Here is a 13,560-nt window from a genome sequence, read left to right on the forward strand (position 1 = left end):
TACAATGAAAGACGATGGAAATATACATTCATTCAAAGATTTGTTCACCAACAATCAAACCCCAGTCTCCCAGATGCAAAGCAGGTGCCCTAACTACGAGGTCCCTTGTATACTCGGCACCAAGTCAAAAATATCTAGTAGCAGTTTAACATGTATGGATAACAGAAAGCCAAATGACTTTTCATCTGAACACCCCCCAAAATGGTCATCCATTGACCACACGTGCACGATTCTCCAGTTGCACCATGCAGCTAGACCATGGTAAAAGATCAATGACATTTATCGTATTGACCTGCATATCAATATGGGTCATCTACTATTACTTATGATTTTTTTTTTCATTACGGTTAATAGAACATTTGATCAACAGGTAAAAGTATCCCCCTTTTCTTTGAAAGGAAACAAAAAATGCAATAGTCAATCATATATACTTTCAAGATTTAATTTTTAAAAATACATGGTATGTATATTATTACTGGGTACATGAAATTAAAAATGATACTTGTATATTAATGATAAGATTAAAAATAACAGTGCATATATAAATGGACTTTACTTTAAATACAAAACAAAAATTGGTTTTAAAAAAGACTAAAACATTCTAATATAATAGGTAGTGAACTTTTATATTGATAAATGTATTTTGTCAGACCTGCTGACAAAGGCAATATAAAACAGTGGACGGAAACTACATAGATTTTATATACAGTGGATGGAAACTACATAAATTTAATAAACAGTAGACAGAAACTACATAGATTTTATATACAGTGGATGGAAAAGATCTATGTAGATTTAATGAACAGTGGATGGAATCTATGTAAATTTAATTATCTGTACAAATGTTAAATCATTAATTATCAGACAGTACAAATTGTAAATCATTAATTATCTGTACCAATACAAAATATTATATATGGGCATTGCCACTAACCTCTGTTTTATACTACTAATTTTTATGTATTAAAAAGTGTACATGTAATATATTAATGATAACAAACTGTGTATGAAAATATTTTCACTAATCACTTTTGTAAATTTCATATCCACAATGAACTTGACAATGTTCATATCACTAACTTTGAGTAAAGGTCTTTCCAAACTGGATGCAGGAAGTATGAGTATGGACAAGAAATTTTATACACGTATACCTTAATTAACGACACTGCTCTGTTATGGGATACAAAACCAGAAATGTCCAAAAGAACTTCTTTATAAAATTATCACTTTCATCCTGGCGGCAGAGAGTAGAACAGCATCAGATATGCCACACACAGGAGCAGCATTTGACTGGTTCGTAACACAACCCTTCCCTGTTCCTCAGGTCCAGCACACAGCCACGTTTGACAGCGTTAACCACCCAGAAAGGCACCATCAGGAAAATAAAAACTGAAACAGAAACCAATAATAAATGTCAGTAGTTTCAATTGCCAAAGAATTCTTGATTGACATTTCATGCACTCAAGTACATGCACATACAATCTCAGACACTCATTGCCTCACGGGAATCCTGATGGAAATTATCTCCCTTTGTGCATATCAAATACAGTCAAACCGCGTCATCTAAAACTCAAAGGACTGAGATAAAACTTCGAGATATCTGAGTATTCAAGCTATCGAGGATAAAATATTTAAAGAATTAGTGGATGGGACTTCCAAATCACTTCGATATATCCATGGTATTCGAGATATCAGTGTTTGAGATACTGAAATTCGACAGTATATTAAAACGAAGTTCTGTGCACACTGTTACATGTTGATCAGTAATCGGATTCTGTATGTGCTATAAACTATACACAATAGGAAATGTCAATCTGGGTAGGTTAGATGACGTTGGTAGAACGTGACTAGCTCCTATTGTTGACAACATTGGCAAGGGAGAGAACCTACATAACTATTATTTATTAATTACTCACTGAGACTAGCAGCCCCTATCCAGGCAAATGCGTAGGAGATGTAGTATAGTGGAGCTGTTGAAGATTTCTAAAATAAAACAAAAAAGGAGATAAAAGCAGTCAGGTTCTGTCGAATATATTGATTCGTACTAAGTGTACTGTGTGAGATTGGTACTCTGTGTACTGTGTGAGATTGGTACTCTGTGTACTGTGTGAGATTGGTACGCTGTGTACCGTGTGAGATTGGTACGCTGTGTACTGTGTGAGATTGGTACGCTGTGTACTGTGTGAGATTGGTACTCTGTGTACCGTGTGAGATTGGTACTCTGTGTACCGTGTGAGATTGGTACTCTGTGTACCGTGTGAGATTGGTACTCTGTGTAACATGTGACATTCACACTTTGTGTACTATGTGAGATTCGTACGCTGTGTACTGTGTGAGATTGGTACTCTGTGTACCGTGTGAGATTGGTACTCTGTGTACTGTGTGAGATTGGTACTCTGTGTACCGTGTGAGATTGGTACTCTGTGTACCGTGTGAGATTCGTACTCTGTGTAACATGTGACATTCACACTTTGTGTACTGTGTGAGATTCGTACGCTGTGTACCGTGTGAGATTGGTACTCTGTGTACTGTGTGAGATTGGTACGCTGTGTACTGTGTGAGATTGGTACTCTGTGTACCGTGTGAGATTGGTACTCTGTGTACCGTGTGAGATTGGTACTCTGTGTACCGTGTGAGATTGGTACTCTGTGTAACATGTGACATTCACACTTTGTGTACTATGTGAGATTCGTACGCTGTGTACTGTGTGAGATTGGTACTCTGTGTACCGTGTGAGATTGGTACTCTGTGTACTGTGTGAGATTGGTACTCTGTGTACCGTGTGAGATTGGTACTCTGTGTACCGTGTGAGATTGGTACTCTGTGTACCGTGTGAGATTGGTACTCTGTGTACTGTGTGAGATTGGTACTCTGTGTAACATGTGACATTCACACTTTGTGTACTATGTGAGATTCGTACGCTGTGTACTGTGTGAGATTGGTACTCTGTGTACCGTGTGAGATTGGTACTCTGTGTACTGTGTGAGATTGGTACTCTGTGTACCGTGTGAGATTGGTACTCTGTGTACCGTGTGAGATTCGTACTCTGTGTAACATGTGACATTCACACTTTGTGTACTGTGTGAGATTCGTACGCTGTGTACCGTGTGAGATTGGTACTCTGTGTACTGTGTGAGATTGGTACGCTGTGTACTGTGTGAGATTGGTACTCTGTGTACCGTGTGAGATTGGTACTCTGTGTACCGTGTGAGATTGGTACTCTGTGTACCGTGTGAGATTGGTACTCTGTGTAACATGTGACATTCACACTTTGTGTACTATGTGAGATTCGTACGCTGTGTACTGTGTGAGATTGGTACTCTGTGTACCGTGTGAGATTGGTACTCTGTGTACTGTGTGAGATTGGTACTCTGTGTACTGTGTGAGATTGGTACTCTGTGTACCGTGTGAGATTGGTACTCTGTGTACCGTGTGAGATTGGTACTCTGTGTACTGTGTGAGATTGGTACTCTGTGTACTGTGTGAGATTGGTACTCTGTGTAACATGTGAGATTGGTACTCTGTGTACTGTGTGAGATTGGTACTCTGTGTAACATGTGAGATTGGTACTCTGTGTAACATGTGACATTCACACTTTGTGTACCGTGTGAGATTGGTACTCTGTGTACCGTGTGAGATTGGTACTCTGTGTACTGTGTGAGATTGGTACTCTGTGTACTGTGTGAGATTGGTACTCTGTGTAACATGTGAGATTGGTACTCTGTGTACCGTGTGAGATTGGTACTCTGTGTACTGTGTGAGATTGGTACTCTGTGTACCGTGTGAGATTGGTACGCTGTGTACTGTGTGAGATTGGTACTCTGTGTACCGTGTGAGATTGGTACGCTGTGTACTGTGTGACATTCACACTTTGTGTACTGTGTGAGATTGGTACTCTGTCTACCGTGTGAGATTGGTACTCTGTGTACTGTGTGAGATTGGTACTCTGTGTACCATGTGAGATTGGTACTCTGTGTACCGTGTGAGATTGGTACTCTGTGTAACATGTGACATTCACACTTTGTGTACTGTGTGAGATTGGTACTCTGTGTACTGTGTGAGATTCGTACGCTGTGTACTGTGTGAGATTGGTACTCTGTGTACCGTGTGAGATTGGTACTCTGTGTACCGTGTGAGATTCGTACTCTGTGTACTGTGTGAGATTGGTACTCTGTGTAACATGTGACATTCACACTTTGTGTACTGTGTGAGATTGGTACTCTGTGTACTGTGTGAGATTGGTACGCTGTGTACTGTGTGAGATTGGTACTCTGTGTACCGTGTGAGATTCGTACGCTGTGTACTGTGTGAGATTGGTACTCTGTGTACCGTGTGAGATTCGTACTCTGTGTAACATGTGACATTCACACTTTGTGTACTGTGTGAGATTGGTACTCTGTGTACCGCGTGAGATTGGTACTCTGTGTACTGTGTGAGATTGGTACTCTGTGTACCGTGTGAGATTGGTACTCTGTGTACCGTGTGAGATTCGTACTCTGTGTACCGCGTGAGATTGGTACTCTGTGTACTGTGTGAGATTGGTACTCTGTGTACCGTGTGAGATTGGTACTCTGTGTACCGTGTGAGATTGGTACTCTGTGTACTGTGTGAGATTGGTACTCTGTGTACTGTGTGAGATTGGTACGCTGTGTACCGTGTGAGATTGGTACTCTGTGTACCGTGTGAGATTCGTACGCTGTGTACTGTGTGAGATTGGTACTCTGTGTACCGTGTGAGATTCGTACTCTGTGTAACATGTGACATTCACACTTTGTGTACTGTGTGAGATTGGTACTCTGTGTACCGCGTGAGATTGGTACTCTGTGTACTGTGTGAGATTGGTACTCTGTGTACCGTGTGAGATTGGTACTCTGTGTACCGTGTGAGATTCGTACTCTGTGTACCGCGTGAAATTGGTACTCTGTGTACTGTGTGAGATTGGTACTCTGTGTACCGTGTGAGATTGGTACTCTGTGTACCGTGTGAGATTGGTACTCTGTGTACTGTGTGAGATTGGTACTCTGTGTACTGTGTGAGATTCGTACTCTGTGTACTGTGTGAGATTGGTACGCTGTGTACCGTGTGAGATTGGTACTCTGTGTACCGTGTGAGATTCGTACTCTGTGTACTGTGTGAGATTGGTACTCTGTGTAACATGTGACATTCACACTTTGTGTACTGTGTGAGATTGGTACTCTGTGTACTGTGTGAGATTGGTACGCTGTGTACTGTGTGAGATTGGTACTCTGTGTACCGTGTGAGATTCGTACGCTGTGTACTGTGTGAGATTGGTACTCTGTGTACCGTGTGAGATTCGTACTCTGTGTAACATGTGACATTCACACTTTGTGTACTGTGTGAGATTGGTACTCTGTGTACCGCGTGAGATTGGTACTCTGTGTACTGTGTGAGATTGGTACTCTGTGTACTGTGTGAGATTGGTACTCTGTGTACCGTGTGAGATTGGTACTCTGTGTACCGTGTGAGATTCGTACTCTGTGTACCGCGTGAGATTGGTACTCTGTGTACTGTGTGAGATTGGTACTCTGTGTACCGTGTGAAATTGGTACTCTGTGTACCGTGTGAGATTGGTACTCTGTGTACTGTGTGAGATTCGTACTCTGTGTACTGTGTGAGATTGGTACGCTGTGTACCGTGTGAGATTGGTACTCTGTGTACCGTGTGAGATTCGTACTCTGTGTACTGTGTGAGATTGGTACTCTGTGTAACATGTGACATTCACACTTTGTGTACTGTGTGAGATTGGTACTCTGTGTACTGTGTGAGATTGGTACTCTGTGTACTGTGTGAGATTGGTACTCTGTGTACCGTGTGAGATTGGTAATCTGTGTACTGTGTGAGATTGGTACTCTGTGTACTGTGTGATAATGGTACTCTGTGTACCGTGTGAGATTCGTACTCTGTGTACCGTGTGAGATTCGTACTCTGTGTATTTTGTGTGGCATATTTCAAACAATAAGTTATTCCTCCTTAAACATCACAACACTAAAGTCAACAGGAATAAGAAATCACGAGTCAAAGATAGATAATACAAATCCTTTTGATGATGAATGGGAAGTCCTATTCCGGATTTTCGTAATTCTTGCTTGTACGAGTTGTCGTTCGTGCGGGACGGTATGTATCCAAAGTTTGGTTGGTTTATATATATATATGTGCATGTGTTAAATACTAAGGATAACAACCATTAGTCCATTAATCGATTACTCGTTATGATGTTTAAATATTAACTTTTTAAATGACTGATCAGATTTAATAATCTTCAAAGTAAAATTTCATACCGATATTTATGTTCCATTTTGTAGGTAAAACCTTTTTGAAAGTTCCCAGCCAGGCTCTATATCATGCTTGTGTAAAATAACTGGCCTACCCGGCAAGCAGTACTATAGTATCACACTGATAAATTCAACGCTGTCAGCATAATTTCCAGATGGATTTTATAATCAGTTCAATGAATCGTACCATTATAATGCATGGCAATGAGGGCAAGTAACATACATGTATATTTCTGGTCAGAGAAAGATATATTGTACAAAGTTAAGAGGATGAAAATAAAAATGGAGGGGGGACACCTAAAATCATGGAGGTCAGACTAAATCATATTTCAAATAAAATTTCTGAGTTACTTTTCAATGTTTCACGCATACTGTAATACTGAAACGAGAAAGAGATGAAATGTCAGCTGTGTAGAACAGACTCGCACATCCTGAGTAACTTTAGTGCCATCCGAACAGATTTTTGCCATCTTAGCAATTCTTGTAAACAAACTTCGAAGACACTAGAATCATTTCTTTAACATAACCTTGAAGGCAAATATTGTAATAAAAATAATTATATGATGCACCGTTCTGGTGTGGCTTTGCAAAAAGTGAACATTTTGAATTTCTACAAGGCCTATTCCTGCTTTCATGCAGTTTTTGTTCACGTCTTTACCTATCGAAGCACTCGTCATACTGTTATTTAGTGAATTTAAAAAAAAAACCTGAAGCTAAAATGAATTAATATAGTAATTGAGAATCATAAGTTTTAACGATTAACTGGTTAATTACATGTACATGTAATCGATCAAAAGAATTTTAAAATATGACTAATCGGTTACCAAATTTTCACCCCAGGGCATTGTCATCCCTACTAACTAAACATTACTGCTGTGTTCACAAACAAGCTCTTCAGTGTTTGCACCTCTGGTGTGTTTGCTAAACACTTACTTTTGTATTCATTATAGAATCGATGACTATTCGTGACTATTCGTTCGTTATATAGTTACTTTTTTATACCGCGTACAATGTTTATTGGGGGGGGGGGGGGGGGGGGGGGGGGGGGAGCTAGTGGAGAAGTGTGCCTTGATAAGATTACTAGTGGGTGAATATGTTATAATTTTTTTAAATTATATTTTTCAGTTTATCTTATTTCAGTTTTTTTGTTTAATATATTACATTACTGTACAATTTTGACCTACGATATTTAATTTACGCAAAATAATCCTGCCGCCGCAAATCGAAGGTTATCATAAGGGGTGGATCTGATTCAGGAAATGCAATCGATTTTCTGGGCCAACCTTTATATCTTTGATGTCTGATGTGTTTATCTGTTACAATGGAACCAACCTCCCAAGTCCCGCACATGTTTTGCAACTTTGAGTTTGTTGCTATTTTAAATGACTTACTCGAGAAAATATTTGGATTTGCAATGTTTGGAAATTTGTGATGTACATGTATTCAACGGCAGTGTTAGGATATATTGGCTAGGCTGTAATATATTAATAAGCGAACCCATACCATAAAATGTAAATGTTTGTATTGGGTGCTTTGTATACTCTTTACCGGAAGTTCATATATACAGTCCCACACGAACGATAACTCCTACATGCAAACATTACGAAAAGAGTTAATACCCCACCCACACTGTTTTAATCTAATGAACCTGTATTCTCTGAGAATCCAACATATATATGCAGCATACATGACTTCTTCAATTGCTGTTTTTGAGGATTCAGGTTTGTAAACTATCCCACAAACACATAACAATGATCACATGACTGTTTACAAAACCTAATGACTAATCTACAGTCATCAAAATATGCAGCCACTGACCCAAAGACCCAATCTAGTAAAATAATTGGGCTTGTAAAATTATCACATACACAAAATCGTCAGACCTGTGCTTTCAAAATCATCAATATCACTGAATTATAGCAACAAATATTGAAATGGAGTGAAGATGGTACAGTCATCAGAATCAATTGTATAGTGTTTCTATTGCACATGAATTAATCATGACTAAAACCATAGGTTTGACTCTTATATTCTCTCTTCAGAGTTCTTTACAAAACTGAAAAATATGTAATACTTTGTGTTTTATTTGGGCAAGTGGAGTTTCCTTTGGTCTAGTAAACAGTCCAGATACAAAGGCCTGAATGGGCAGTGCTGAAAAACTTTTTTCGTTAAGACTGAATTTATAAGATATATATTGATCCAACTTTTTTTGTTGAGACTGAATTTATAAGATATATATTGATCCAGAATGTTCCTTACGCAGTCCTCCGTTGCAGCCTGGCTAGAGGCATATGCGATGTGCACCAGTGTCTCCACAAAACTGACAATCCCAAACACATGGAAACCAATCTTGACAGGCCGTGGTACTGGGTTCATGATCATGAACAAAAAACAAAATCCTGTAAAATATGAAACATTTAGAATTTCTACCTTATTTGCATGAGGTTTAATTTTTAAAGCAATTATTTTTTCATTAATAAGCATTCATGAAAAATACATTAATCTCAAACTTTTAAAAGAGATTTTTATAATTAGCGTCATTGTTAGATCCAAGTAATTGTTTTGAAAATCAGTTTTACCACAAGAAATTAATGTGAAGATTATCGAGACGATGAGTAGTTCAAACAGATGGGCCGGGCACCACCGTGTGGAGTGTTTGTGTAACATAACCACCAGCTGTGGGACCAGTAAACCGAGAGTGAATAAACCCAGCACAACGTTTCTACAATAGAATGAAATTATAATACAATAAAACATTACTGACTTAGGACTCGCAGTGTTGCTTACATGGATTGCTTGCATTCTGTTAATCTTGTTGTTTTACATTTGGCTGTCAATGGATGTATCTACATGAAAGAAGTGAAAACTGATTAATGATTGAGTATAACTCAACCAGTTACGGTAGCTCAGTAGCTTTGTAATTGGGAGGTTCAAGCCCCGTTCGTGCCTCATCAAACCAAAGACGTAAACATAAGAAGTGATTGCTCCTTCACCAAACACTCAGCATTAGGAGGTGCGAATCACAGGTCAGCATTAGGAGGTGAGAATCACGGGTCAGCATTAGGAGGTGAGAATCACGGGTCAGCATTAGGAGGTGAGAATCACGGGTCAGCATTAGGAGGTGAGAATCACGGGTCAGCATTAGGAGGTGAGAATCACGGGTCAGCATTAGGAGGTGAGAATCACGGGTCAGCATTAGGAGGTGAGAATCACGGGTCAGCATTAGGAGGTGAGAATCACGGGTCAGCATTAGGAGGTGAGAATCACGGGTCAGCATTAGGAGGTGAGAATCACGGGTCAGCATTAGGAGGTGAGAATCACGGGTCAGCATTAGGAGGTGAGAATCACGGGTCAGCATTAGGAGGTGAGAATCACGGGTCAGCATTAGGAGGTGAGAATCACGGGTCAGCATTAGGAGGTGAGAATCACGGGTCAGCATTAGGAGGTGAGAATCACGGGTCAGCATTAGGAGGTGAGAATCACAGGTCAGCATTAGGAGGTGAGAATCACAGGTCAGCATTAGGAGGTGAGAATCACAGGTCAGCATTAGGAGGTGAGAATCACGGGTCAGCATTAGGAGGTGAGAATCACGGGTCAGCATTAGGAGGTGAGAATCACGGGTCAGCATTAGGAGGTGAGAATCACAGGTCAGCATTAGGAGGTGAGAATCACAGGTCAGCATTAGGAGGTGAGAATCACGGGTCTTTAAGATATGACTTTTAAATGTAGATTCCTTATTGTGGTATTCGTTTTGGCACGTTAAAGAACCCTCACTGCTTTGGCCCCGAGCGCTAAGCATAGGTCTAAATTTGTGGTATTTCACATACAGCTGGTGACATCTCAATATGAATGAATAATTCTTGAAAGGACATAAAACAAATGCAAACAACCAATCAACTACGTATTTCTCAATTTCACCAGCAGTGGCAAGTGTTCAATACACATTTAATATACATCAATGTTCAAATCCTTAACATTTATCCATAGCAATACATACATCTTGCTTCTGTTGTCCCTCGGAAACCACCTCACAAGGTGGTAAGTAAAATGGGCCCACCAATAATGCCACATTATGCTCTCTAGAAAAAAAAAATCAATTTGAAATCAGCTTATTCTTATGACACTCATGGGAATTTCATTAAAAAAAACCATAGAATTAAAATATTTATTCACCATGTTCACATGATTATAACAATCAGGGTTTTAACATGCCCTTGCAAACCCACCTGACTAAGGAGTACAGGGTATTTTATCAGTTATTTGCTCACACGTCCACTCCAAAAGTAATCTAAACCCTGTCCCAGGTTTACATTAACTGGTCTTGGGAGAAGCTGTCACAATAGGGGACTTAAGAGAAAAGCAGGCTGACGTAATCAGAGTTGCGATTTAAACCCGGGACAGGGGACAAGTTGAAAATGGATTAAAGCAAATAAGTGTTGATTTCCTTGTAACAGTTTTGTGCATTACTGTTAAATGTTTTAAAACAACTTGTCTATTGCGTAAATTCAGGCACATCCGAGTCGAAAGGTTGGTCAAAGCATAAACCGTCACCGACTCCAGCATTTACACAATTTCCAGAATCAAAACATGAATGCTTGCGAAGAGAAGTCGATGAAGGCTATGCCTCTCGACTTCTCTAAAGAGAATACATTAACAGTCTTATTAACTCATATTGCTTTCTTCAAAAACTCCAAAAACTGAGATTTCACTCTATACATTTTCATGAATTGATTATAATTTATGATATCACCATTTTCATGTAATTATGAGTTTGCTAGCCAATATCATTTTCACACCCCTCTCTCACTCTCACATAATAAAAATTTTCTATTTACTTTTATGTTTTGGAGGGATGTAATTAAATCCTGGAAACAGTTACTTTTCTGTTTTGACAAAAACAAACATCTATTATTTTTTCTTTCCAAAATAAAGAAGAAGAAATCGAGAAGACTTACCATTTCTAAATAGATCTACCTAAATGGTTGACAAGTGTTTGTTTACAAGATTACACTAAATACGAGGAAAACCCAATAAGATTCAATGACAGCGTTTAATGAACACCGATCCCGATTATTAAATCTTTCATTTTGTAAAATATTAAAGGTGTGTCCTTTTTTCTTCTTCCGAACTTTTCAATGTAACAACAACAAAAAAATAAATAAATAAATAAAAAAAAAAATATCTATCAAACTGTTAGATATGTGAAATATTTAATTATACAATACATTGTGAAGACTGAAAGTGCGGGTAAATAAACGTATTCCCGTAAAACCAACGAAATAGGTCTTCTAGATGCTTCATGCTGTCATAAGACATTATAATACCTGCACGTAAGTGTTTGCCTTTATATTCTTGCTGCATATTTCGAGATGCATTGAGTTCCCTATCGGCCTCTTTTATGATTGTTGAATTATATTCAAAATAACGGAGCTGTATGGTGAGCCAAATTATTTAAACATTAACCAAGCTCAAATAATTGAATCGCATCTTTAATTAGGCCCTACTTGAAGATATCATCGATTCAATTATTGCGCACAATAATATTATTACATATCATAATAATGATGATATTCAATTGTGGATATGTTGAATTGAGGATGCCTCTAATAGAGCAATAATTCAATATTATTGCGAGCATTATTTGAATTGTTGCGCGCATTAATTGAATTAATACTCTCTTGAATTGAATTGTAGCGCGCATCAATTCAAATGTGTATATCATCAATTCATTTGAAGAGAGCAACAATTCAATTATAGCGATCATCAATTCAGCAGAGTAATTAATGCTATCATCAGTTCAATTAATGTACGCAATAATTCAGAATTGAAGATATCATTAATTATTTGAAGAGGTCTTTAATGATTGAATTGTCGCGCGCATCAAATGAATCAGTGGTATCTTCAAGTTATTAACATATCATCGATTATTTGAGTTTATATTATTTTGACGCTGCACAGAGATGATGACCCCTAACCCATAACATCTGTATGGAAGGTGAAGATAACGAACAGTGATCAATCTCATAACTCCCATAAGCAAAACAAAATATAGAGTTGGACAAACACGGACCCCTGGATACACCAGAGACGGGGCCAAGTGCCTAGGAGGAGTAAGCATCCCCTGTCGACCGGTCACAACCGCCTTGAGCCTATATCTTGATAAGGTAAACGGAGTTATCCGTAGTTAAAATTAGTGTGTCAAGAACGGCCTAACAATCGGTATGAAACAAGTCTAATAGCATTTGACCCAATGATAGGTTTATTGGCAAACTAGATTGTTATAACGACCGCATAGATTTTGCGAAATACTGACTTTAAATGAAACTGTTGAAACCCTTGCAACATCAACTTGTTTGTCAGTAGTCTGCTTCGATTTCAAAACTGATCATAAGCAAAACAAGCTCTTGTGTATCGAATCAATTGAGAGATATAAACACCATATGCAGGTGATAATGGAATATTGCTACATAAAAACGGAAAGTTGACGATGGAGAAGCAGAAATCACCCCGTTCATCATAAAGTTGAGTTGTTAGTTTGCCGTTTATATTTATTTTCAATAAAATATCTAAGTATGAAGCAGAAGTGGGTGAATCTGTGGTGTCTTTTATTTCGAGTTCGAATCAATGAAAAGTAGCATTGCCAATAGATAAAACGTCGTCGATATATCTTAATGTCGCACTGAAGGCCACAGCAAGATATTTTTTCTTCTCACGTAAAAGTTTTTGAATAAATATGAATATAAAAACAGGTCATATAACAAAGGAGCACAATTCGTACCCATGGGAATTCCAAAAGACTGTTGGAAGATCTGATCACCAAATATACGACGCAGATATTGTCACTAAAGAACTCCAGCATTTTTTATTTCAACTTCAGAGTTCTTGTGCGTGAAATCAGAGTGGTGTTTTACAAAGTAATTTTTTTGGGGATGACGAATCACTAGATATGAATATTTCCGTTTTCCATTTTTTGTTGAAGAAGCAATTTTCTAGATATAATGTCAAAAATTCTAGTCTTTCATTTATCGTGATGATTGGTCGGTTAAAGTGTTGAGAAGTCAAACGTTTTGATGTTGATTTGAGAAAAGCTTTGCGATTTGTTCTTTAGAATTTTATAGAATCCACATTTGATTTACACCACTTCTGGCATATGTAGTGGCCAGTACGTTTGAAGTTTCTCCTTCACAGCTGTTTTCGTAAGGAGTAAAGATGGAGGCTTGGTAGAGCACTTACTGGATCCAGCAATGTATATTTGTTTGTAAGTAAT

The 13,560-nt window shown here is 38.3% G+C and overlaps 1 protein-coding gene across 1 annotated transcript; it reads right to left on the reverse strand.

Annotated features, from left to right (window-relative positions):
- Positions 1-426: 426 nt before the first annotated feature.
- Positions 427-11,448, reverse strand: LOC125661373 (uncharacterized). The gene is made up of 6 exons (XM_048893367.2): positions 11,249-11,448; positions 10,291-10,372; positions 8,873-9,015; positions 8,553-8,692; positions 1,917-1,983; positions 427-1,389 (listed from the first exon to the last, which is right to left on the reverse strand). Exons 2-6 carry the CDS (start codon positions 10,362-10,364, stop codon positions 1,259-1,261), a joined length of 555 nt encoding a protein of 184 aa, XP_048749324.1. The 5' UTR covers positions 10,365-10,372; positions 11,249-11,448; the 3' UTR covers positions 427-1,258.
- Between the last annotated feature and the right edge of the window lie 2,112 nt (positions 11,449-13,560).

Source organism: Ostrea edulis, chromosome 1 (assembly GCF_947568905.1).
Source record: "Ostrea edulis chromosome 1, xbOstEdul1.1, whole genome shotgun sequence".
Classification (NCBI taxonomy): domain Eukaryota; kingdom Metazoa; phylum Mollusca; class Bivalvia; order Ostreida; family Ostreidae; genus Ostrea; species Ostrea edulis.